General features: G+C 27.6%; 1 protein-coding gene across 1 annotated transcript; it reads left to right on the forward strand.

Annotated features, from left to right (window-relative positions):
* Window positions 1-207: 207 nt before the first annotated feature.
* On the forward strand, window positions 208-22389 carry LOC111622083. The gene is made up of 5 exons (XM_023364403.1): window positions 208-351; window positions 20237-20590; window positions 20697-21011; window positions 21114-21326; window positions 21402-22389. Exons 1-5 carry the CDS (start codon window positions 276-278, stop codon window positions 21479-21481), a joined length of 1038 nt encoding a protein of 345 aa, XP_023220171.1. The 5' UTR covers window positions 208-275; the 3' UTR covers window positions 21482-22389.
* The last annotated feature ends 4164 nt before the right edge of the window (window positions 22390-26553 follow it).

Raw genomic sequence — 26553 nt, forward strand, 5'->3', positions numbered from 1 at the left:
TTTTTCTTTATGTATTAAATATTTTAATTATTATTAATATGTAAAACGTAAAAAAAGAAACATTGGTATATCTTAATAATAATATCTATAAAATAACGTTTTTTTTGTATAAAAGAACTTTTTTCAAATTTTTATTAACTTTACATTTGACGTCACGACCAATCGCGGTTACTTTTAAATATCGCCATCTAGCGTCGACGAGAGAAGTTATTTGTTTTTGGAGGGATTTGTGGAGAAGGGGAAGTGGTGCAGGCATTTCCGCCTGTGGACGAGCTATGCAGGCCAGACTGGCTGGTCACCTGCCTCTTGTGATGTGGAGTAAGCTCACCATCCACTTCTTATTGTTTTCAGGTGAGAGAAAGCTTTAAATCTTCCTCCGAACGGTCTGAGATGGCGGTTAGTTGACAAATGATTCAATCGAATTTAAAAGGACTTACTGTAGTTGTATTTCGTCTGCTTCTATAGTTTATTGATTAGTACGAGGCGGAAGTATTGTCATGCTGGGTATTTATACTACTATCCTCGTCATCTTCCACTTTGATAGCTCTAATTTTTATACAATAAATTGATTTTTCACACGCTAATGCATTTTATACACGTAACTCTATCTAATAAGCAGTCATTACATCAGTTTAGCGGAACTTTTGTTTTAGTAAAGATTTGTCTTATTTATTTAGAAAAATATCAAAAATTGTATTACCGAATAATAGATAATAAATTTATTATATTTATTTCATAAAATGAAATTTTTCTCCATCCTATACTCAACTGCATCGAAAACAAACATTCTTGAGTATCTCTCTGTTCTTTTGACGTCATTCATGTGACAAATTCTGTACATTCTGATTTCTTGACATTTTGTCATGAATATTTAAACAATTTAATTCTGATTGATTGTATTGCTTTTGCTTGGTATAATCAAATTTCTCTTATCGAATTACGTAACAATTCTATGCAAATTATGACAATCCATTTAATATTTAATTATGGAGAAATAATATATATTTTGTATTATTATTATTATTTATTCTTTCATGAATATATAAGGATTTAATATATGCAAATAGCTCCGCTCCGAATTTATATAATATAAATTTGTCCTATATATCAATACTTTTAGGACGCAAAATGTTTTCTTGTTTTATTTTTAAATCATTGAATTTGTATTATTTAAATTTGTAGCATTAAATTATTATTAGCATAATTTGTTTAATATTCTACTCTCTTGGCCATTTTACATGCCATAATTTTTTTTTCATAATGTTTAAAAAAGAAAGAAAGAGAGGAAAAAAAATTATATTAAAATTGACTAATTGTTCGATTTATTTTTTCATTAAAATTTTTCATTCCTATTTAATAAAGTATTACAAACTGTTTTATAAAATATATGATAAATTCCAGAGGAATTCTATTTATAGTAAAGGAATGGTCAAGAATAAATGCTGGGAAGTTGATTGAAACACTTAATCGAATGAAGTAAAGTATTGATTTGGTGTTAAAGTTATATAGATTTAGAAGTTAATAGAATCGGTATAAGAGAAAAACATATAGAAACTAGCTTATTAAAATTTGAGAATATAAACGAAAGATTTCAAATAAGATATCTTATTTCTGTTATATAATGTAAGTAGAGTAAAATATCCCTTTATGACCACCTCTAATTTGCATCCATTTGTGATCAGCAGAAAAGTTCTCAAAATTTTTCTATTGATTTACATAGAACGTGGGCCTCTGATATGTACCATCCCCAATATGTGAACATATGTTTTTGGTCTCTTCCATACAAATCAGCCTATAATATATGATCATTTGCCCAAGTTTAGGCATGCAATTATTTCAAATGAAACTTTTTGCCATATTGAGGTGCTTTCTTTGTTCTGTTTCCAGGGATGTTGTTATGATTATCACTAACTAATAAAATGTAATTTCTCCACAGTAATAGGAAGATTAGAGTGGCTGCAGCTTCGTTTGGCAACTTGTATTCGTTAATAGAACCGTAAACAACCACAAATTCCAGCACAAATTCTTTAATAAATAACGTTTCGACCTTATTCAACGCCTTCATTAGGCTTTGTTGCTCCGAATATCTTGCGCTTTACCTCGTTTTGCGTGTGTCTTTGGATATTTAAAGTAATATAACCTGATGAAAGTCTTTGAATAAGTTATTTATTAAAGAATTTATGGTTGTTTATGGCATGTGTACGGTCCAGTTTCTACATTTAATTCTTACATTCGTATTGGACTTTTAATTTATTCTTCATATCTGTTCATCTATTAAAGATTTTCAACATTGTTTTTTTCCGGATAAAAAATATTTTCATGTAATCATAATTGCTTACTGGTTCGTTTTCATAAAAAAAATACAGTATTAGCTAGTTGTTACAGTATTATAAAATATAAAAGTTAAAATAAAATTAAAATATTGAAATAAAAGTTATACATGACAGTCTGTGTTTTTTTTTTTACAAATTTCTCATATGAAGTGAGAAATGGGAGGTTTTACTGTATGTATAATTGTTACTTCTGATGAAAAGTCATATAAAGAAGATTACACAATTACACCTATCTGTATTTTATGATGTAATTTTTATATTGGCTTCAGTAAAAATAATAATTGATTTAATTACGATCTAGTTTATACGATAAATAACGAAGATAAATAGATTGATTTTATAGAATTTCCTATAAAATAATTAAGTTTATTCGTCTTCTTATTATCTAATTTCATGATGTCAGATTATTAACACAATGATAGTTTACAAGTTTGTAACATTGCTTGTCAGTTTTTGTGATGTTTGATTCGGAAACTGCTTTCAACTAAACAATAAAGCGTAACTTTTTTGGATTGGATTGAAATCCCATTGGGAGTTCGAAGTAGCAAACAATTCTTTTTCTTTAGTTAAAAGCAACATTTAGGAGTGACAGAGAAATCGAATTGACTGCCTGTTCCAGTCTTTATAAATCTTAATTATGATTGAATACCATTAAAATAATCAATATAAAATATACGTTAAGTTTTTACTGTTTTTANTAGTTAGGTTATACAAACTAGGCCAAGAACTTAACTTCCTCCAGGTTATTTATTCCAGATATATCTAAAGATTTACTTATCTTAGATCTTTATGTTATACATGGAGTATAAAGAGAACACATTCTAAAAGTATTTCTTAACAGTGTCAAAAACTGTTATGTGAATTTTATTCAGTTTGAAATTAGTTTGTTTTAGCGTCATAATAATGAAAAGAATTAAATTGGATTTTTTCGTAAGAATTTCACGACATTAAGAGCAGCATGCATTGCGTCTGGCCTCATTTTTTCCCATTATGCAGATATTTGATACGCAATAATGTTGTCCAGTTTAGATGAAAGGGGAAAAAAGTCCAGACACGAACTATTTTTTAAAAAATCTCACAAAACCCGGATCGAATTTAAATCCGGATCTTCAGAACGGTAGAACTACTACTTATCGTGCTTAAGAATTAGATATATTTACCGACAAATAAATTATGAATAACTTACTAGAAAATGATAGCTTATATTTAACTTAAAATTGAAATGATTTTAACATGTTTTATTTATAAATTTAATGGATTTTAAATAAAATAATTTTAGATTAGCAATTTTTACTTACTTAAGAAAGTAAAAATTGTTGATTTAAAATAATTTTCTTTTATTCATTTGACTACATTCCTTCATTTTATTTAATATTAATTCTCTATTGTAAACTTTCTAAGGATGGAAGAAAGACATAAATTATATTCATTTCTTTCAATGAAGAATTAATAGGAAAAAATAAAAAAATTACATTTTGTAAAATATAAAATGAGAGGTGTTCAAATTGTAGATATGTTCCAACATCATCAACGAATTCGGAAAAAAAATCTATTATCTGGACATCTGTCGTTGTAGATAGCCATTCACTTCCTGCTCCTCTTCATCCATAGAATCTTCATTGTTAGCTTGGACGAGAAGAAAAGAATTATTGATGAGCCCCTCTCCCTAGTCGAGGGAAAGACCTAATATCCAGGGATATGACTCAGAGATGAACCATACTTATTTTACATTAATATAAACACCATTAACTTGATTTTACGATAGAATTCTGATTATATAGATAATAGAAAATTAAATTTCAATCATAATTCACTTGTATTGCTGAGTACAGTTCATATTATGTGATGATAAAGTTTAAGAAAAAATATATAGGAAAAAATAGAAGAATTGTAATCTTTAAAAGGAAAAAGAGAGATATAAAATTTAAATTATACAAGTGAAATTTATTAATATTGACATTAAACAAAAATTTTGTTGACATGAGCGTAAATAATTTATCGATAGAAAGTCGTCTGAATTAATTGAAAATTTTTGAATATTTCGTATGACGATCGAATGGCAAATTTAATGCATGAAATAATTGAAAATTTAGATTAGCATATTTTCATATTAATTTACAGCTTTACTTGTTGAAAATGTATTACTTTAATAAATTCAATAATATATTAAAAATCCATGAAATGTTTCAGAAATATCAATTAAATTTTTTGTTCCATTGAAAGCTATCTCAAAGCGTATCTTAAAAATATTGAAATAGTAAAAAAAAAGATTTAATGCAATTAACAATAAAAATTGTCATTATTAACGTCTTTCGGTATTTAAATTTTGAAGATATTATTTAAATATTAAAACAATTAATAAATAACAATAATTTATCATATCATTTTATGTTTTTAAATTAAGGTTTTTTTTTTATTTTATAACATTTTTTCAGTTTTTTTTACTGAAATCAAGCTGCATCAACTCTACAGGAATTCATTAATTAAAAAAAATGCTTTTATAATTGAGAAAATAATTTTTAATTACAGTTAACTAGTGGTTTACATAACGAGTAATTAGTTAATGTTCCTTTTGAAGTTTCAAAAGTATCAAATGCTTCTTTATATAATAATTCCTTGCCTCGTTACTCGTTAACGAATCTCAACATAATAAGACGAGAATAAATAAGTATTGCTTATCCTGCGAATATATTGCAAACAACGATTGCATTTGATTCTATAATTTAATACTTCTGAAATATAAAGCCATATAATTATTATATATATTAATATAATTTTGTTTTTATTAATGTTTTCATATTCGAATTAATCACGAGTATAATGTAGCCTGTTAAACTATATTAGGGATTTGGGGAGAGTTTTAGGGGCTATTAGAAAATTAGTATAAAAATTTAAAATTTGGAATTATTTTAACGACTTCAAGTTATAAAGCAGTACCTAAATATTTTTCTGTTTAAGAATTATTACAAATTAATGAAGTTTTATAAGAGTTCTGTCTATTAATGAAGGGTTATTAGCATATGATCAAAATTAGATTGGAAGGTAGTAATAATATGACGCTTAGTAAGAGCATTTGTACTAAAGGCAATTTCCGGGTGAATGGATCGCTTGATGATCAATTATCATATGATGACAGCATTTTTTTTAATTAATAAAATATAAAAACAGATGGTGCCACCAGATGTTGCCGGAAAAGTTAAGCAATGCGTTAATGCATTTTTCTATTATGCACTTCATTCTTTTTCGCGACTAATTTGTTTCTATTTTCTTATCTTTAATAAATCCTTCTCAGTGTATGTTAAAGTTCGGGAACCATTGCTCAAAACAAACTCGTAGCTTAAACGCAGTTCTTATTTTTTACAAGGCCTCGAAGAGAAGAAAAATGATATATAGATGCAAAGAGTGCCTTATAACTTTTACAGTAAAACCGCTTTATGTTAAACACATCAAAACTCACATACCAAAACAGATCTACTAGTGTAAAACCTGAAAAAAGACTTTTCGAAATAAATCAACAATCTACACATGATAAAACACTTGGAAGAAAAACCTTACAAATGTGAACAATACGGTACTAGATTCAAATATAAATCAAATTTGATTCATCAGAAGTTGCATTCAGCTAAAAAGGAATTTAATGTGTACTTTGTTCTCTATGTTTTGACAAAAAACATTACTTAATAAAACACAAAAAACTTCACGATTCTGAGAAATCTTATTACTTTTGTGTTACCTGTAATAGATAATTTACTAAAAAAGCAAACTACAGTAGAGCGTCGATTTTCCGAATCAATTGGAAATTGGGGTTGTTCGTATAACTGATATTTCGGATAACCGATTTATGTACGAAAAAATAGTTTAACGTATCCGGTGTTGAAATTTTTTTCCGTTGCGTGTCGCTTCGCGTTGAATTTTCGTCGATGTTAAGCCTAACAAAGACTATTGTATTGTTAATAATTATTTTTTTATTTTGTACAAACAAAATAAATATATTGAAAAATATAAAAACAATGAAAAATTATACGTCAGATGTTAATTTAGTATCAAAAACGTAAAATATTCGAATAGCCCAAGACATAGCCAAAGATTGAAGCGCCACAGCACTGGCGAAAAATTAAATTTGCCNTTGTGTTGCCTTATCCCATCATTCCACTCGAACATCTTTTTATTTAATTTCTAATAAATACAATATCCGGTATTGGAATATCAATTTAATTATTAAGCTACTAAAGATAAAACGAAAAATGAAATTTATTTGGAAATTCGTGAGGAAAATGAATGCTATGATTAGATGAGCACAACATCATGGTATTAATAAAGTTAATTGTAAAAATTATCGTAGTCATTAAGATTGAAAACGATGTATTATGTAGTAGTTTATTTATTACGTATTGAAGTACCGTGTAATGTCTAATAAGCTAAGTCTATAAAATTCTTTAGAGTAATCGAGTAACAAATACAAAGTGCAATATCTAATTTAGTACTTGTAAAGAGAAATGAGTACCTAATAACGAGTTCTTAGTAACGAATAGTGAGCAAAGAGTAAAGTATCACGTATTCGAGTACCGATTTCTATGCATTGTTCCTATGTTGGTTCTGCTATCTTTGTTCTTGAATAGTGTTCTTGGAATAGAATATTGTTCGAGGACAAAGGTGGCAGAACCAAACGTGTCCCATCATAGACTAAAAATATAGGCCTATGCTAGCGCACAAACATTTAGGTGCCATAGCCGAATGGGGAATAAGTTATTAAAGTGTAAAGTAATGTAATGCAAAGAAAAAATTTATAAACTTTTTGAAATGTACTTTCGATTCGATTACATTCGACTTTCTCATACTAATTTTCATTTTATTAATATTTATTTTTGGTATTAGTATTGTTTATTTATTCTTAAACATTCAGTTTTATTTCATAGGTTTCTTTTTAATCCAAACTTACTCTTTCACTCACAACGTCTTACATACAGTTAATAAAATGAAATTTCCAATTGCTTCGTAATATTTAAATGATTAAAATATGCTTAATCAAATCAAATTTATTCACATTTTTTTTCAGAATGAAAGCTTATTAAATTGAAAAAGCAAAGATAAATATAGCTTTCTATATGTTTTATTTTACATAATTTTATCTTATTTTGTCGAATCTGACTAAATCGCGTAGCGCTTATAACAAAATTTTAAGTTCTTGTATATTTTCTTATTTAACATTTAACAATATATATAAGAATAAGAATTTGTAAAAATTTTCTTTATAAGTTCTTTTATATATATAATTTTTTAAACTTTACGTTTAAATCTTGAAAAAAAACTTGGCTAAAAAATAAAAATCTTTTATAAAGCATAAAATCTTCTCTAAGCCATTAAAATTGTTCGGTTGTAGAGAAAAAATTTATAAACTTTTTGAAGTGCACTTACGATTCGATTACATTTTGTTGAAGAATCGATAGATTGATGATAACTTCATTATAGCATACATTTAAAAAATCTATAAATAAAATACTAGAGATTCAAATCTAGCGATAGCGACAGATGTATAAAACTATCATTAGAGCAAAATATTTGTAGAATAAACCATATATTATGCATCTTAAAAGAAATTTAAAATATGTAAGATGATATTCACCTATCTTCCTGACATCGGTTTGATAACACAATTAGTTTTTGGCAGAAGGAGAGAAAAATTATTTTTTACTTGGATTTTGTATATTTTGTTTCTCTAGCTCGTAAAAGTTCGTCTAAATGAATGATATAATCGAAAATATCACAAAAAATTATTTCTCTTTTTGCAGATAGTCGTCATAGTTTACAAACAGCTCAGGCTTACGAAAATAATGACTTTCGAGATAGCTTTCTTCTTTGGTTTGTAATTTAAAGGAATTATTCAGATTTTTATTCGACATAATTCTGTGTAGAAATTTAATGTATGTTGAATAATACTTTGTGAACTTTGATTCCTATAAATTTGTATCCAACTTTATTGCTCAGACATGTTCAAACTTAAGTGTTGAGAAGGCAGATGTGTCTCTAATCGATAGTACTAGCATAATAAATATATTGAATGCATTGTAATTGTAAGGATATAAGTATTATTATACATATCTTTCAATATTGAAAATAATATGTCTTTCGAGTTTTGAACGTTTCTCGTTGAGATTTCTACTAACAAATCTTGAAATGTTATTTATAATCGCAGTTTTTTAATCACCTATAAAACAGTTTTGAAGAATTGAAAAATCTCTTTCCAGATAATTGCAGAAAATCTTTAGTAAAGTTTTAAAAAATTGCATCGACATAAAGATACATGTATTTTGTTTGTAAATAGTATTATCTTCATTGTATCGTTGGGGTGAACAGTATTATCATTGCATAGTGAACGAATGAAATCTAAGTAAACAACGATCAATTACTAAATTAATATTAAAAAAATAATAAATTTTAGTGTTTTATAATTTAATTTTATGAATTAAGAAATTGAATACAGCCAAACCTCTGAACGAAGGCCACTGACGAAACATAAATGGCCGTTATTGGAGGTTCTACTGTATATTATTTTGTTTATAAAATCTATATTAAAAGTTTTAATATTTCCCAAGAAATAAAACTATTTTTATAGTACCTCTTAGATACGTTTTTATTTCAATGACTCTTTATAAGAAATTGATAATTATATTATCATTTGAAAGATGTATCAGATGCGATTATCTGTAACAGTGTGTATTTTGATGAATCAGAGTTTGGTAAGCATTTGTCACATTTGAAATTGGAATTATTGAGCAATCGTGATATTTGATATTTTCTGGATTTATGATATTTATAATGTTATAAATCCTTTTTACAGGCGTAGCAAGAGTTTTATTTCTGCAGAATTTGACCTATTTCTGTGAATTGTAATACTTTAGCTGAGTGTGTGGTGGATGTTTTTTTTGGATTTTGGAGCGAATTTTACTGAATAATTCTATGTTTTATGATTATTTGTATAAAATGATTAGTTTAAATAGTATAAGAGTAAGTTATGGAGATAATTAAAATAAATACAAATATATAAATTGTGAATCGCTTTCTTTTTCAGTTGTCATTTCTGAAAATCTATTGATTGTTCCTCTTATTTTAAAAATATTTTTTTAGAAACATTGAATTGGTTACGATACGTTACAATTACAGATAATTTCAGCTCTGTTGAAATTTGTTTNATTTTTCACGAGTTGTTAAGATGTTTCGACTTTCTAATCAGTTTTACTTTACTTGTTTCGCGGGATTTTATATGTTAGAAACTTTTTAAAAATATTTTTTTAGATATATTGAATTGGTTACGATACGTTACAATTACAGATAATTTCAGCTCTGTTGAAATTTGTTTTCGTCATTTCTGAAAATCTATTGATTGTTCCTCTTATTTTAAAAATATTTTTTTAGAAACATTGAATTGGTTACGATACGTTACAATTACAGATAATTTCAGCTCTGTTGAAATTTGTTTTCATTATTCTTCAAAACAACATTTTATGAAATTGCTTCGAGTGTCGTAAATTTCATTGATTCTGTTACGATCTTGTTATTAGAAAGGTCTTACATTTTTCTTAGTCATAACAACACGTCAAATGAAGAAAAGGAGTTTCTTTATCACGTATAAATTGTTCAAAAGTTAAATAACTCGAGTAAAATCTAAATTTCTCTTACAAATATCTATGGGCAATTTGCTTATACGAAAAAGCTGTATGTGTATTTTGATTTCTTTCTCTCTCAGTGTACAATTGGAGGAAGAGTCTGAGAGTATCAAAATATTTTTAATCATTTGACATTTCAGGGTGATTTTAAAATTTGTATATGCTGTTGCGTCAATAATCCTGCTTTTTCTATACAAATTTTCCATCTTTCTTGTGTAACTTGGTTAACAGAATACTGTCTCAACATTAATTGTAGAATGTTGGGCTTGATTTCAGGCATTGAAGATTCACATCTGGAACAAACCAAATCTTGAGAATACATTTCTCTATAGGCCTATATAAAACAGACTGATCAGACAATTTTTTCATTGATTTGAATCAGGAAGGTAAATGTTTTAATATATAATACATTTTAAATTGATTCTAAGACAACACAGAGAAATATAATCTCTGATTTTAATATTAGAAAACTTTGCTTTATAAAAATTTAGAATGTACCACGAAACTTCGGAAAATGTATACGGAGAACATTCAAAAGTATTATCAATAAATTTCTGAGAAATAATAAGGAAACAGAATATGAAGATACCATAAATAATATGTTATATGAATTCATATCACTGATTGCAACATGGATCTGAAATTACAATTATAATAAACTGTAATAGCACAGAAACATACAATATATATATAATGTATTGTACCTGTACACGTATAGTAAATACTTTACTTCAATAAATATTTTAAAAATTTAATATTTTATTCGTATTTTATCAAAAATAATTATGATCAAAATATTATATTTTTATCAAATTAACATCAGATGCAGTTTCGTGAATCTCTGTAGTTAAAATATTTAAAAACTTTTTAACATTTAACAGATTTATTGATTAACTTATTTCTCATTCGATATGAATTTTATAGAATTTCTTCAAAATTAGAAATTTAGTTTTTAAGTAATACAATTTTCATTTCTTTCCGAGATTTCCAAGAGCACGCTTCTATCATTGTGATATCGATTAACTTTGGATAACAAATCAATCATATCGTGGCATATTCTGATAAACTTAATTATCTGAAATTGGATGTTTTGGCATTGGATGAGATTGTTTTGGCTAGACGTTTTGTAACTATTTATTGATTTTAATATAAATTCAGATGACTGAGGGGTTTAAGTAGTCATCCTACCTCTCTGAGTGATCCGGGATCAATCCGGGCTGGTCGGAAAACTCCAGAATTTTACTTGGTCCATTCGGTTTACGTAGGATCCCATCTCTCCGACTCTTTCACTGTTATTGTGGGCTGCCAGACTCACGACAGATGCGAACAGAAGCTTTCCTTAGTGCCTATAGGACGGAAAAAGACCGCTCAAAAAATACACGAATTTCGATCATATATTTTTACTTTAATTAAAATTGTTAATTCAATGATTAATTAAAATAAAATCGTAATTATATTATTATATTTAGTCTTAATTTATGACTTTTTTATTCCTCCTCATTCGCATTATTGAGAAATCTTACAGTTATTTTTTAAAATCTGTATTTAAACGTTTAATTTTAAATTTAGTTAATATCGATATAGCAGAATATATGCAATTTGATTAAAGGAATGGAACTGCAATAGCCACGAAAGCAGATATAATAGCATAAATATTCCAAATAAGATATTATCGAATGTTTTTGTATCTCAGTAAGTTATTTTCCAAAATCTGTTTCTTTTTTCTTAAAGTGTAGAGATAAAATGTTCATTCTACAGAAGGATAACCTTTTTTGAATTTACATATATCTCGATTCTCTTTCAAAACTTATATTTTTCTTTCTGCTTACTATATAAACAAATAGTTTCGGTAATAAAATAAAAACTTTGCTGATAATTTTTTATTACATATATAATATAAATAAGAGATAAAAATATAATAAATTTAATTTAATAATAAAAGTTAAAAACAGTAGAAATTTTTAATAAAAATACACAAAGTAAAAAAATAATTAAAATTAACGATTTATATTCTATTTTAATTTTCTTAATTTTAATTAATTAATATTTTTATTTTGAATACATCAAACTTTTAATTTTTTTAATGTAAAAATGGAGAATTTTAACTGTTAGAAAAACCAAAGATTGATTCATCATTATCAGCTCCAAATTCCATTAGTCATAAACTGAAAAAACATTTGATAAATATTTAAAATATGACAGATTATGACCTTAATCTTCAATAATTAGAGTGTAATAGATACAATTTAATGAAATCAATCGAAAGTAGTTTATATTTTAAAATGTTGATTAGATTTCATTATGTAATATGGACAAATATAAAAAATATTTGTAAATAATTTATAGAATTTATGTATAAAAAAGAGTGGCATAATTGGTCAATTAAAAAAAAAAATAAATAGAATTAAAGCTTGCTTTGAAATACTTTAAGCAAGCATTATAAATAATGATAAGTATTGCAAAGTATTATTTGCGAAGGAAAATAACACTGTAAATAAATAAATATATATGTAATAACTTATTTTGTGTTTTCGATGGGAGAATTTGGATATTTTGTCAATAATAGTAATAATAGCGTGACGCTCTGACATTCTGTCATATTTAAATTTTAATTTCTTCTGATATCTATGCATCAGTTTTATTCGAATTTTGTTTAGTAGTTTTCAATATTACCGTAATCACATTACGGTGATTAAATTATTTTGATAGCTAAAAAAATCTGTTACTATAGTACTGTAGTAATAACTTTTTAAATTGTCATCAAATTACTTTTTCCATATTATTTTGATTTTTTAATTGAATGTTTTTAACTAAAATAATTTGATATTTATAAACATTATTTTACAAAGCAACCGTTAAAACTATGCTCAAATAATTAAACTTATAAGATATAGTAGACTACCTATGCAGTTTTTTATTCAATCTTTTCTCTCTCCACGTTGCTTTTATTCTAAAATATTTTGTAAAAAAAAGATGATTAGATTAGTTTTAACTTAATCTTTATCATTAATATTATCAAAACGAGTACTAATTTTGAGAGCTAATACTAGTGCCATATTATCGTAAGTAAAGTATCCTTTCCTATTCAGCGTTTCTAGAGATAGATCTACATTTAGCAGTCCAAACGGAACCAAATCTGATATGGTGACATTTGGGACATGTGAAAGACAGTTACTTAAAAAATAATGTTATAATGTAAATTATAATGTGTTCTTCATTATAAGGTGTAAAACTTGAAGACAATGAACAGCGTGTTCAAAGACCGACCGCAATCGATCCTTTGCGATTCTTCTCACATGTAGTATGATATTGTCTTTGAAGACTGTCATGTTTGTAACATATTCGCGATAAACCCCACTTTTCACGCGATAAACCAAACTTTAATCAAAGATCACGTAGATTAAGATTCAGAGAACGAGATGTCCAGTGGCAGAAAAATGCACGATTAATCATTTTTTTTATCGGTAAAGTGCCGCAGAAATTGCTGTTTGCAGTGTCCGATATTTGGAGACGCTCCATTTTTCACGAAAGCGGTTGACTCGAGGCATTGCCACTGGGCAGTTAGATACGGCAAAAATGTCGAGCATTCTCGGTATCTCTGGGCCGTCACAGATCTTTCAGAGGCCCAATTGGATCTCTTCGAAGAAGAATGGTCCAAAGATAAATGTGATTGTGATCCACACCGGACTAACTTTAGGCGGTACAGTGAAATCTGTTGGAAAACATGAGTGCTTTCTATTGCCAAAATGCGACAGTTACGGGTTGAACACCTGTAACTGTTCCACTGAAGTGGAAATATTCCTTGTCTCTATAGCATCTTCCATGGCCAGGACACATCTATTTCTATTCTAGCAGGGAAGATTAGTCGGTGCACACTGTGCCATGTGATAAATTTAACTGTCGCGATATTGCACGTGCACTTTCACTACTAGAGTCTGCAACATTATTTATGGACTGTTCAACATATTGACGTTGCATCTTCGACGACTTTTGAAATGATAGGTTTGAGTCTGCTACTGGATTGAACTTCTAGATTTTCGGTAAATTCTTACGAGATCAAAATTCCCTAAGTGCAGCCACAGCATTGCCGTTGTTTTCATACAATAGCTTCACAAGAAATACGCGTTCCGACAAGATAATGATCATCATAGCCGATAAGAATGACATTCAACAGTTGTGACCACTTTTATATTTTGTATAAAAGATATAAAAGTGGTCACAACTTTTATATTTTTATATATAAAAAAAAATTATTTTGTATAGTCTTAATTTTTCATTAATGAAATTAGTCAAAATAATCCTGGGCCTCTATGTACTGTACAATCTAAAGCTTTGATAAAAAATGAACAAAGCTTTAGATTTTCACTTAAAAATCTTGCCGACAATTAATTGCATCATAGTTTTTAACGTAAATCCTGGAAAAACATTTTCAGGACTTTTGTTATAAATATTAAATTGTTTCTCCTTATGTAATGAATAATATTAGTTATCACTCTAAATTAGAATGCAACGCATTATCATCTTTTGACGGTAGATAATAATGATCCATTTCCTTAATAAGAAATTAAGTAATAAATTATGAAACTAATATTATGATTTTGCACAGAAATATGACTTATAAATTTATATACGTTTATTTCTTGCATCAAAGCTTTTATATTAGATTGTCAAAAAAAAGGAACGTAAGATTCACTTACACGAATTGAATTGATCAAAGGCAGAGACGATTCTATATACTGTACGTCTGTAGAGAACTTTTGTTGCTAAAGAAAATAGTATTACGGGGATGGCCATCAGAATAACTGCAATTTCTTTTTCGAAAAAATATTATCATAGTCAACATTTTTGTGTTTTATATTGGACTTATAATTAGTTTTTATTAAAATACTGATTTATTGACAATAAATTTATAAATATCTTTCATTTTTGTCTGCAAACTTTATATTCGCTTTTAAATCTTGAAAATAAAATATCTCCGCGTGAAATTAATCGACCAAATGCCATTTTTAAAATAGTTTTATCGAATGAAGTAAGCAAAAGTAATAGAAATTCAGTAAGAGCAGAAAGAGTAACGATTTACTAGGTTAATAAATGGAACCGGGAACAGGCGACAAAGATGTAACAATAGAAATGGAATTATTTTGATTTAATTTACATTATCGCTTAATTAATAACCGATAACGAGAACGAATGTACAAATTTAATAACAAAGAAAAGGCAAGAAAGTAATGTTTTGTGATAAATATAATACGAGAAAGTATAATAAATAAATAAATAAATAAATGAAAAGTTATAACAAAATGCAGAATGTTTAACATTCTATAATTTATTTCATTAACGATTTGAATTGGCTTCCGTTCAGAGCCGTCTTTTACCGATTACATGTATTTTATAAAGATTGCAATCTGAGAACTTTTCTAATTACGTACACATTTTAAATGATAATTCTCTAAATTAGTATCATTACGATCGAACAAGATATTGGAAAACTCTCAATAATTAAAGGAGCTGACTCTGCAATTCACAATAATAGACAGACTTGGAATAAATTGAGATTTTCTTTTTCTTTATTTTAAATATCAGAAGTCAACTTATTATTTTTCGCGATTTCTAAAAATATTATTTTTCTCGCAATGTATTATTTAATGTAGTATTTTTAACGTTATAATTATATAATAATATTTTACTTAATGCGAGAACTGTGCCGCGAAGGATTCTTTCAATAAAATAACTCATTGCTGATTAGCAGAGGTCTGGCTTTTCTCTTGGGGAACCCACCGAAATTAGTGTATTAGATTCCCTCCCATCTAATCTTCTTCGCCGGAATTTTTTTATTTATTTATTTTATTAAATGATGAAAATAAATGATAACGCTATACGACTTTTCCATTTGGTATATTTTGGACAACACAATGTAATTACACTAATATTAAAACAAAATATTAAACACATCTACGGAAAATATACCTTGAAATTCAGTTAAAATGTTATGTAATATAATTATTTTATATATTTTATTTGAATATTATTATAATCTTTCACTATAAGATCGATGTTCATATTTTAATTAATCTACCCATGCTTTAATTCTTTTCTAAGTTAAGATTTCTAATTGATAAAATATATATATGATAGAACTTGGTTTATTTTTAAATCATAAGAATTATTCAATATATTATAGGATTAGATATTTAATATGTTGTTTACGATAAGATTTCCTTTTACATTCTTATAAGGTTTTGCATTATATTCCTATTTCGTAACGCAATTTTATTCCATAATATTTCAATAAAGAATAGAATTTGAAAACGAATTCGTGGACTTTGACTTGTTGTAAACCTAAACTATAATATATAACAGGCCCTTATTTTTATCAAGTAATTATTTATGTGTAAAAATTTATAATTCGAAAAAAGAGAAGTTTTAAAGTTATATATTGTATTTTTATGAATGGAATTTAATATATTTATATATATTTCTTACGTAAGATTCGTGTATGTTGTAATCTGCTTTTAAAGATTCGTTGATATATTAATTGCCTGCGACCTAGAAATGGCTCTCGAAGAGATTATTGTATTGTTTGAACAATAAAATAATGACTCATTTTACAAATCGTAAACATGTTTTTATAAGTTTGACATTTGAATAAAAATTATTAAATTGAAGAATGTTATTTTTTAATTTTTATATTAATTTTTCCGAGGTAGTACGATAGACATTTTCAGAAAATATATTAATTATTTTTAATTTGTGTAATTTATTTCATTTCCTTCTTCTAGGTTGACTTTTAAATGAAATTCATGTGTTTTTTTTTGTACGCTTCATTAACAGTTTTTTTAATGTTACAAAAAATAATATTCTGCCGGAGTAATTATCAAATTCGTCAAATTTATGTATTCGTAACGAGAAATTCATTGCGTTTTATTATATATTTTTTTTAATTTTTTGTACTGGTGACACGTCTGTAAATTTTATTCGTGTCTTTAGAATAATTTTCTGTCATACTTTCGTAAAAGATCATAAACTACATTGATTTATTTAATCACTTTAATATAAGATATAATTGAATAATTAAGAAGAGCACGAGTCGGATGAACGTTTCCTTATTTTCCCCTACGTAAACAAATCTTTCGGAAGAAATAACGTCAGAATGACGTCACGAAGGCCCCAGCTGTTTCCATGACAACCGGAAAAGGTAAGAAGTACAATATCGAGATCGATTTGGAAGAATTTCTAGTTAAAATTCAATAATTTTAGCAAATAAAAGAAATTTACCAGATGTATCCTGTATACATCAAAGTTTATTATTACTCCATATATATTTTTTAATAAGGTGCTATCGATTGACGTAATAATTTAGTCGGCGAGACAAGCATCCGACAGACTCTTGGATAATGTCCAGATTGATATCAAAGAGTGGAAAAGTGCCAAACATTGCTCCAATTACAAAAATAATCGTATTTAATTGATGGAAACAATATTTATTGCGTATGATTTTGTTATTAGTTGACAAAGTTTAATTATCAAAAGAAAAATGGAATGATTAATTTCCAGCATTCGCTAAAAATATGCAATTAATGTCGGATTAACGAAAGGAAGAAATGTCTGCAGTTTGCTAGAAATAGACATTTTACAGATTTTATTTGTTTTTGAAGCTCTAAAAAATCGATTTGTTCTTCGATTCGAATCGATTTACAGATAAAAAAAAAATCTAGTAATTTTTTTTAAATTAAAATTTCTTCATTCATTAATATTATTGAAAGTAAAATGTAAACGAATTTTATCCGGATTTGACAGGATTATTTATTTATTTATTTATCATAGAAACTGAAGAATTAAGTGTTATTAAAGCGAGTTATATCTACCTATTATTGATTATATCGGATGAAGTTTCTTCTGATTTTGCTTCAAGAGTGTTTATTGTCATTTTTATCGTTAGTGCGATGTTATCTTGTACCTTGTATTGTCTTTTTTATTTTTATTTCTCTTGTCGTGTTCTCTTTACCTTTTCATCCGTCAGATATATATTTCTTTCTTTACTCTATTGTATTGCGATTGTCCATTTTTTTCTTCTTAACACTCGACCTTTTCTTCGTTCTGAGTACATAAAATAAAATTTTATTAGGCGCTTTTAAATTGTATGAATATTTAATTGTCCAAAAGTTCAAAATAGATTTACTTAATTCAGATTTATGTTATTTTAAGAATTAAAAAACGCTTCAAAACTCGGTCTTGACAATTTAAGAACATCGTAAAATTGAATTTTGGGGAATTTGCTGGATTATAAAGATTTCGTGGGTAGATTTTCAGGATAAGAACATCCTTGTATGTTTATATTTTTAATACAAACATGCAATTGATAAAAAAAAAATGTATTTAAAAATAATTTAGAACCTTCATTTAATAAAATATATACCGTTTAAATTAAATTAAACTTTTGCTTATATTTGTTTTTTGACCTTCTATCGATGTATATACATCGATAGAAGGTCAAAAAACAAATATAACACCTAATACCTTTACTCACAATATACATCTATTCATGGCTTTAAGAACTTCATAATATAAAAATATTGATCTTGAATACGGGGAGGGTGGAGTGTAGACGTGGATTTTGAAAAGCGCAATAATCTGTCGAGATTTTACTCTCTGATAATCTACTAATTGCATTTGATGTATTTGTCTGCCCACTCACAGACGAATAAGTTCTATGTAGAAATCGCACTCTTCTTTTTTATCTGATTTGGCGTCAACCACAATTCTTACATATTTAATACTTTAATATCGGTGATGAAGATGTCAAAGATTAGTTTATTTTACAAAAAGATTAACGTTAATAAAAGATATTTTTATTTAAAATAATATATAAAATATTTTATTTTGTATGTTAATTTTTTTCGCTCGATTTAAAATCAATAAACTTTCCACAATTTAATAATGAAGTTGCTTAAAAATATATTAAGCTATCTTTTATTATTATTATTTTAACTATCGATTTTTTAAAAATAATGTAAAATGCATTTTGATTATTTTTTAGAATAATTGGGTGGACTTTTATGGATTATTTTGATATCGTATTTATTCACATGAATATCGATTTCTGTATTTAAATTAGACTTTTTTTTAGGTCTACAGTTATTTTTTTTCTTTCTGGCATTTTATATGTTGTAATAAGGCATTCGTGTGTGATATCTCTTCATCTTATTTATCTTCTTTATCAAGAATGCATTCTGATGGTTTCTTATTTCTAACATAAAAACAATCTTTAAATCTATGAAAATAAATCTGTTTTCAGCCGTTGTCACGTATATGCTTTTAAATAGATGGAATTATTTAGCTTGGATTTTCTCCAAAAGTCATGAAATTCGACTTAAGTTCTCTCTTAACAATTATTCTAAAATCTTATTTTAAGGAATTTTATGGATAAAATCATCCGAAAAATGTTTACTTATATAAAAAATTTAAAAATATATCAATCCTCAACTTCTCTTAAACTTATAATTATATAAATATTATATAACATAATATAATCCGAAACACGAGGGGTCAAAAGTGAAAAGAAAACATCTGCCCAGACTACACGATTTTATTCACTTCAAGGTTATTTAATTTTTGAATCACGATCGAAAGTTAAAATCGTTTTATTTAGTTTTACTCGGATATAACGAGAGTAACGTAAGATAATAAAAAATTGCGAGAGAGAGAGAGAGAGAGAGAGAGAAAAGAATGAAAAATTTATCCATTTAAATAAATAAAAAGGCAAAACTTTTATTATTACATTTTCTAAATGAATAACATTTTTCATCAGAGAGAAAATTAGTTTTAAAATATTTTCGTTTCTCAGCTTTACTTTAGCGACATTCTTCCAATAAGTTTAAATATATTTCGATCCATGGACTTAGTGAATAGTTAAGGAACTATTTTCCAGTCGAATGAAATGAAATAAATCACATTATCGCAACCATCTCTTAGTTATTCTTTAACCATTTAACGGAGACATTCTGACACGCAATGGCACTATTCATTAATATTTAGGATGGATTTCAAAATATTCTTCTTGCGAAACGACTCATAAAACTTACATAACTGTCCTAAAGCGAAATTTATATAAATGGCCAATAGAAACTCATCTTAATATTTTATGACTTCCATTTGTAAATAATGTTTTTCAGTTTGCAGAATGCCCCAATTCTACGATATTTAACGAATGTTCATTGTTGTTTTTTTTCCATCTGGCAGAGGTATTGTGTGTGGCAGTAAAAGACATTCGTTTACTATCCGACAGCAATAAGACGGAATATGCACTGCACGGGGAGGGCGCAACTCTAACTTGTGACTATGTTATCGAGGGAGAAGCGGAGAAGGTGACGTCCGTCAGATGGAACAAAAACGGTCGCGACGTGTATGTTTGGAAATGGAACCAACCACCGACTGCCTACGGAGTATTCGAGGGTCGAGTGGACTTAAACAACAACTCACCCGGAACAATTTACATCACTAAAGTACATATGGAGATGGAGGGGGAATATACCTGTAAAGTGCAGACAAACATTAAATCTGCAGAATACGATTTCTACTTTACTGTTATTGTTGGTGAGTATTATGAATTATTAACAAAATAACTTTCAGACGATCGATCGATCCTGGATCAATATACCCTTTTAAATATACGATTTATTGATTTTTCGCTTTGCCGTAGATTCGTGTAAAGAGAACGACTGGGAAACTCACACGGATATGATAACGTGCACGGAGCGAGTATCCATGAAATGTCGTGGAATGTTTCCTAAACCATCGCCCGCCTGTGGAATATATAATGAACTGACCGGAAGTTACTTGATCAGCTTGACATTCGATAGGGTTATGGTTTCCGATAACGGAACATACGACATCACTTTTTCCAAATGGTTCAACGTTCGCGATTGGTTGAATTACACAGATATATCTTTCCGTTGTTATGTCATAGTTCTAGGAACTAAATGGAGAAACGGAATACGTCACAAATTATTTGGCGGTAAGTATAAAGTAAAATCCTTAAATTCGACTTGTATTTTAAGCATCAATGTTTAGTAGAGAAGAGAGATTGTAAGGCGCAACATTTTTGTTTTCCTCTTAGATCCGGGATGTCTGTCGTATCCTCCGGTGATCGAAAATGGTTACTTCAACATATCCGAAGAAACTAGTTGTTGGGGGATGCCTAGAGAAGGGGCCACCACCACTTATCATTGCCTGAATGGCTTCAATCTGATCGGAAACCCAGTTCTAAAATGCAGAAACGGAACGTGGTCGACGGAAACGACAGCTTCTGAATGGAAGAAACCGCAATGCAGTACGAAATTTATTAATAAAATACAGTTATTTGATTTAATATTCGTGTTATTCAAGTCAAATTATTTTTGTTCAGGTAACGGAGGAGCATCTTTTCCGACCTCGAATGTCTTAACCGTGGTATTTGCTGTGATAATTCTGGTTCTACTGACGTAACATCACCGATAAAAATCCGACAAGACAAGTACAGGCGGCTCACACGTCACAGTTTGAAGTGCCGACGTCATAGAGGGTCGTGTGATCGTAATTCCGGTTTTGCAGGAAGAAATCGTAATCGGTCGATAAAGGACCCACAACAGATGTTTTATTCGACGTTAAACGATTCAGGAATTAAAATAAGATTTTCTTTGATTTGATTAACAAAAAATTGAAAAATGTCATTGTTTATTGACTAGGAATGAGTAAAATCTATGATGATTATTATTATATTTGTTTATAATTAATATATATATATATATATATATTTATAGTAAATATTTGGGTTTATATGCAAAGGTGAAGTTTATCGATCATGAGGATTATTATTAATTTAAATATCATAAAATAGTTTAAAGCAAATAGCAGACTTTTTCTATTGTTTGTGTATATTGTAAATAAATCATGTAAAAATGTATATTGAATGTAAAAATGCAAAAAAATATATATATATAATATAATGTATGCATAATATATAAAATGTTACTTTCTATTCTAAATAGTTTTTGGGAAATTTCTTTTTAATTTTTTGAAATTAGAATTCAATTTACATTCCAAATTGTGTCATATATTTGCCTTCCATCGTTTTATCAACAATTTCTGGTTTTGTGAAGCGATCCTGTCACGATATACTCTGGTTCTACGTTTCCTACAATTTCCTGTCTGTGAAAGTAATGAAAATGGGAACAAATGACAATATTTAACTGCCCGAAAGCACGTGATTGAAAAGTTTTCAATTATTTATAAAACTTTGTTGGAGTTAGACAATCCTCACTTCGGTGATGAAAAATGAAATAAAATTTTATTTTAAAAACTTGTTGTTTATTTATTTCTCTTTCTCAAAGTTATTTGTTTTTTGACTGTCATATATAGCCTATACTTTTATAATAAAAACATAAATTTATACGAAAATCAAGTTTCAAGAAGTTCTAAGTATAAAAACTGAGCAATATGTGCCTTTTCAATTAAAAAAAATAATAAAATAAAGTACTTAAAAATACTTTTAAAATTCAAGAAGAATTTTTTTTTTATTAATAGACTTATAAATAAAAAATTCAGAAAATTCTGAATTTAAAAGTTTCGCATCATGTATATATCTAATTTCAGCAGTAGTATGGGTCGATCTGTATGTCTTACCGGCTCTATAAATAATAAGAATCGTATATAATTGAGGAAGAAATTATCGACAGCTTTCTAAATTTATTCGGAATTGTTGAGATTCACGAAATTACATATTATGAACTTTTAAGTTTGCGATTCGTTTAACATATATTTATTAAAGATATTGAAAAAAACTTTTAAAGGAAATGATCTGTTATAAAGATCAAGCTTAAAAACAGATTAATAATATATTGTATGGACTATTACATATATCTTTTACTTCAAAATATTTGTAACATTTGGAATTTTTGAGACAAAAAAAAAAAAAAGTATATTTTCATATAAAACTGTTAATAATAATATTTGGCATATTGCTTATGCATGCAGCGATTATATTGTTTAGAGTAGTAAATTCTTCATATTTACATATCTTTAATGTTACATAAAATATTTGAATATTTTTTTATTTTTCGATGCGAAATCCGAATGTACAGTACTGTATAGTTTTTGGAATTATTAAAATAAAATCGCTGTTTAAATAGGATAAATTTTTATTTTGCAATCAGTATTTATTCAAAGTAATCATTTCGATATAAATGTCCGCCGTTTAAATACATATTTAAGTCAAAACATTTTTTTTTCTTCAAAGAAAACATTATTTACGACAAAAACTTTCATTTAAAACGCATTTAGTTTTTATTTTCTTTCGTTGTCGAAATGGGGGGAGAAAATCCTTCTCGATTGCATCGTTTGTGATACAGCGACTATCTATAAATATACATCGTTGAAGATAAATGGCTTGAAATTATTCATTTTACCTTTAATTAAACAAATATTGATCAAAATAAATTAATCAACTTGCTATATGAAACGTATCCTAAGTGAATATTTCAATAAAAAGTTATTTAATTAATTTTTTATGATAGTTAAAATTTACTGTAAAAGAGAAGTAATAAAAAATATGTAAATCTATCTTATGCAATTGGGTATTTAACTTCTCAGCAAGAGTAATCAATTTACAGTTAATTAAAGAGAGACTTTATTGTCAACTACAATAAAATTTTGCTTTATTACGTTCATTAATGATCCATCAATAATTTAAAGAATGACATCTTATTTAATAACGATAATCTGTTTATTTTTTATACTCGAAAGTTAGCTAAAATATCCAAATATTTAAATAAATTTAATAAATATTATTCTAAAAGTCTAAAAGTATAATTTTAAAAATATAAATTATTCAGCATTGTAATACTAATAGTAATAATAATGAAATATTAACATATTTCTGCTGCTGCGATATCTAATTTAAGTAGAAAATATCCCAGAGAAATAGTGGTTCCTACCTCTATAAAATTAATGTTGTTTAATAAAATAGAATAAAATCTTTAAGACTGATTTTTATTAATAAAGACATATTTAACGTATTTCATTTGTTCAAAAATAAAAAATAAAAGGCAAAACCCCCGGGTTCCATACAAACTATACACGGGCCTGATCTCATCTATATATAAATAAGCTTTATTCATTTTAAAGTATGATTAAAATTAACTTGTTTTCAGGAAGAATATTAAAGTATGAAACCAAGCCGGTTATGTTAATACAGGTTCATCAAAAAAGAATGCTTTGATTTTAAAAACTTATTACTTAAAATATATTAAACAATTCGAAATGGTTGAAGTGTTAAAATGTAGGAAATTTCTAGTTTTTTTCTTATTTTAGTAGGTTTCGACGTGTGTTCTATTTGACGCGAAGAAACTATTCGATCTCGTGCCAAATATGCTCAATGATGTATGTTACCATTTCCGGCTGCTGAATCCTATCGCTCAGGTGACGGAGATCACGAATCTTTAATCACGATATAGCATACACGATATTCTTGAAATAAAAATCTATAGGGATTTCTGGAAAGCCACGGGATTGCTGCATCCCCCAATCCATGTGTTCTGGAACAGTTTGTTTAAGGCATGTCCTTTTTCGATGATTCTATATATTTTTTTCAATTCCAGAAATTTATCTTTTCTTCCATTTTTCCTTCTTCGAACATAAATTAGAAAATAGAAATACATTTGATCATTTTTCTCACTCATCAATTGACAATCATTGTTTTTAATTAATAAAGAAAAACAGTAAAATTGTTGCTTAGTTTAATCGATATGGATAAAATTTTGAATTCCTCTAATTTTATTATGGAAATATTCTGGGATATTAAGAGGAAATCCTTTATAATTTGTAACTAAAATAAAATGTTATCATTTAATAGTATCTTGCTGTTATTTTTTTAAAGAAGTTGAATAAGAATATGTATTCATTTTTCATCAAAATGTATTTTGTTTCACTCAACCTATCAAGATTCACCATTCCTCCGTTAATAATAAAACAATTTAATTGCATCACGTACATTCACAGATATATATATATATATATACAAGGTATATATTATCGTAGAATACAAAAGATAATATATGAAATATGAATGTAATATAATAAATTATAAAAATGCGACAAGTATGACATTACAAAACAACGAAATATACCTACCTCTCATGAATTTCTCATGAATAATAAAAAAGTTTTACGCGTGATGATAGAGCTAAACGGGATACATGTGAAGTTTTTCTTGAACTCTTTCATCCAGATATTAAGAGGGCCTTTTTTCTAGTCATTGCGGTTTCAGTTAAGCCCCAATGACCGACCAGATAATGAGGGATAGATTCTGTATATTCGGGTGAAACAACACACGAAAATGCTCGAGGATTCGACCCAGAATTGAACCCGATTCCAGAGTGATAGACATTTTTATCTCTTCGACTATACATCTATTACATAGGCTGTGCTAACTATAAATATAAAAAATAATTTTTTTTTTCAATGTAATAAATAAAATACTATAGTGAAAAGGAACGTCAAATATTTATTCGCACACCGCATTCATTCTCCAATTAATTTTTTATTCTATGAGAATTAATAAGGCTGAAATGCAAATTTTGTTAAAGGACGTATCATTTAAAAATGATACGTACTTTGAATTGAATAGAAACAAAAATGCCTTGTTTGGCATATGAAAAATATAACAAACAAGGCATTCCGGTTTAATTAACTGTTTTTCATATCGCTCATCAGTGTCAAGTGGCTAACTACTAAATACTACTGGTAGTTGATTACAGGTTCGGGTCTTGCCAACGGACTGGCCACGTGAAGTTTTTCGGTTTTCTTCAGATGTCTAACACCAAAACCAGTTTCTCATAAAAGTTCTCCCGGGAAGAATCTCCCTTGGCAGATCGCCTATATGTTGGATTATCTCACTCCACGAGTCCGAATCCGAATTTTTCAGATCAAGTTATTGTTTCGAAATGATAATGAAAAAGTACTAAAAATTAATGATCAGTACTTTATCATTTTTAAATCTTTAGTGTTATTTATTTTTAAGAATTTGAAGAGAATAAATACCAAAACACCGATAATAAAAGCTGGTTTCTAACCCCGATAAATATTTACTTTCTTGATAGAAATTGTTTGTTTAATGTAGGATTTTTTAATTAAACACTAGGATATGCCGTGATTTTTTCGTATCGCGATATAATTGAAGCGGAGTCGGAAGGAAAGAAGAGATTCCTGCACCTGTTAGGCACGGAAGAGGCGATTCTTGTACAGTACCTGACGGACGCAGACAGGTGAACTGTGCACTTGCCGCCACAAAAGAGGCTATCTTCGTACCTGCAGGTACAGGAGACACGATCCACGAACAAAGCAATGGATGGCGATTGCTTTGTTCTTATGTTTTGTTCGTCTTTCGCACCTATTTTCCGTTAGATGCATGTAATATTGTTTTTATTTTTGATCCCTAGGCCTAAATTCCATTAGGTGCGCTCGTCGCATCAGAGAGCATGGACATTGTCACTACATTGTTCACCTTTGTATATCGAAAACAA

The sequence above is a fragment of the Centruroides sculpturatus genome, unplaced genomic scaffold (assembly GCF_000671375.1).
Source record: "Centruroides sculpturatus isolate CEXI.00-Female unplaced genomic scaffold, Cexi_2.0 scaffold11, whole genome shotgun sequence".
NCBI lineage: Eukaryota > Metazoa > Arthropoda > Arachnida > Scorpiones > Buthidae > Centruroides > Centruroides sculpturatus.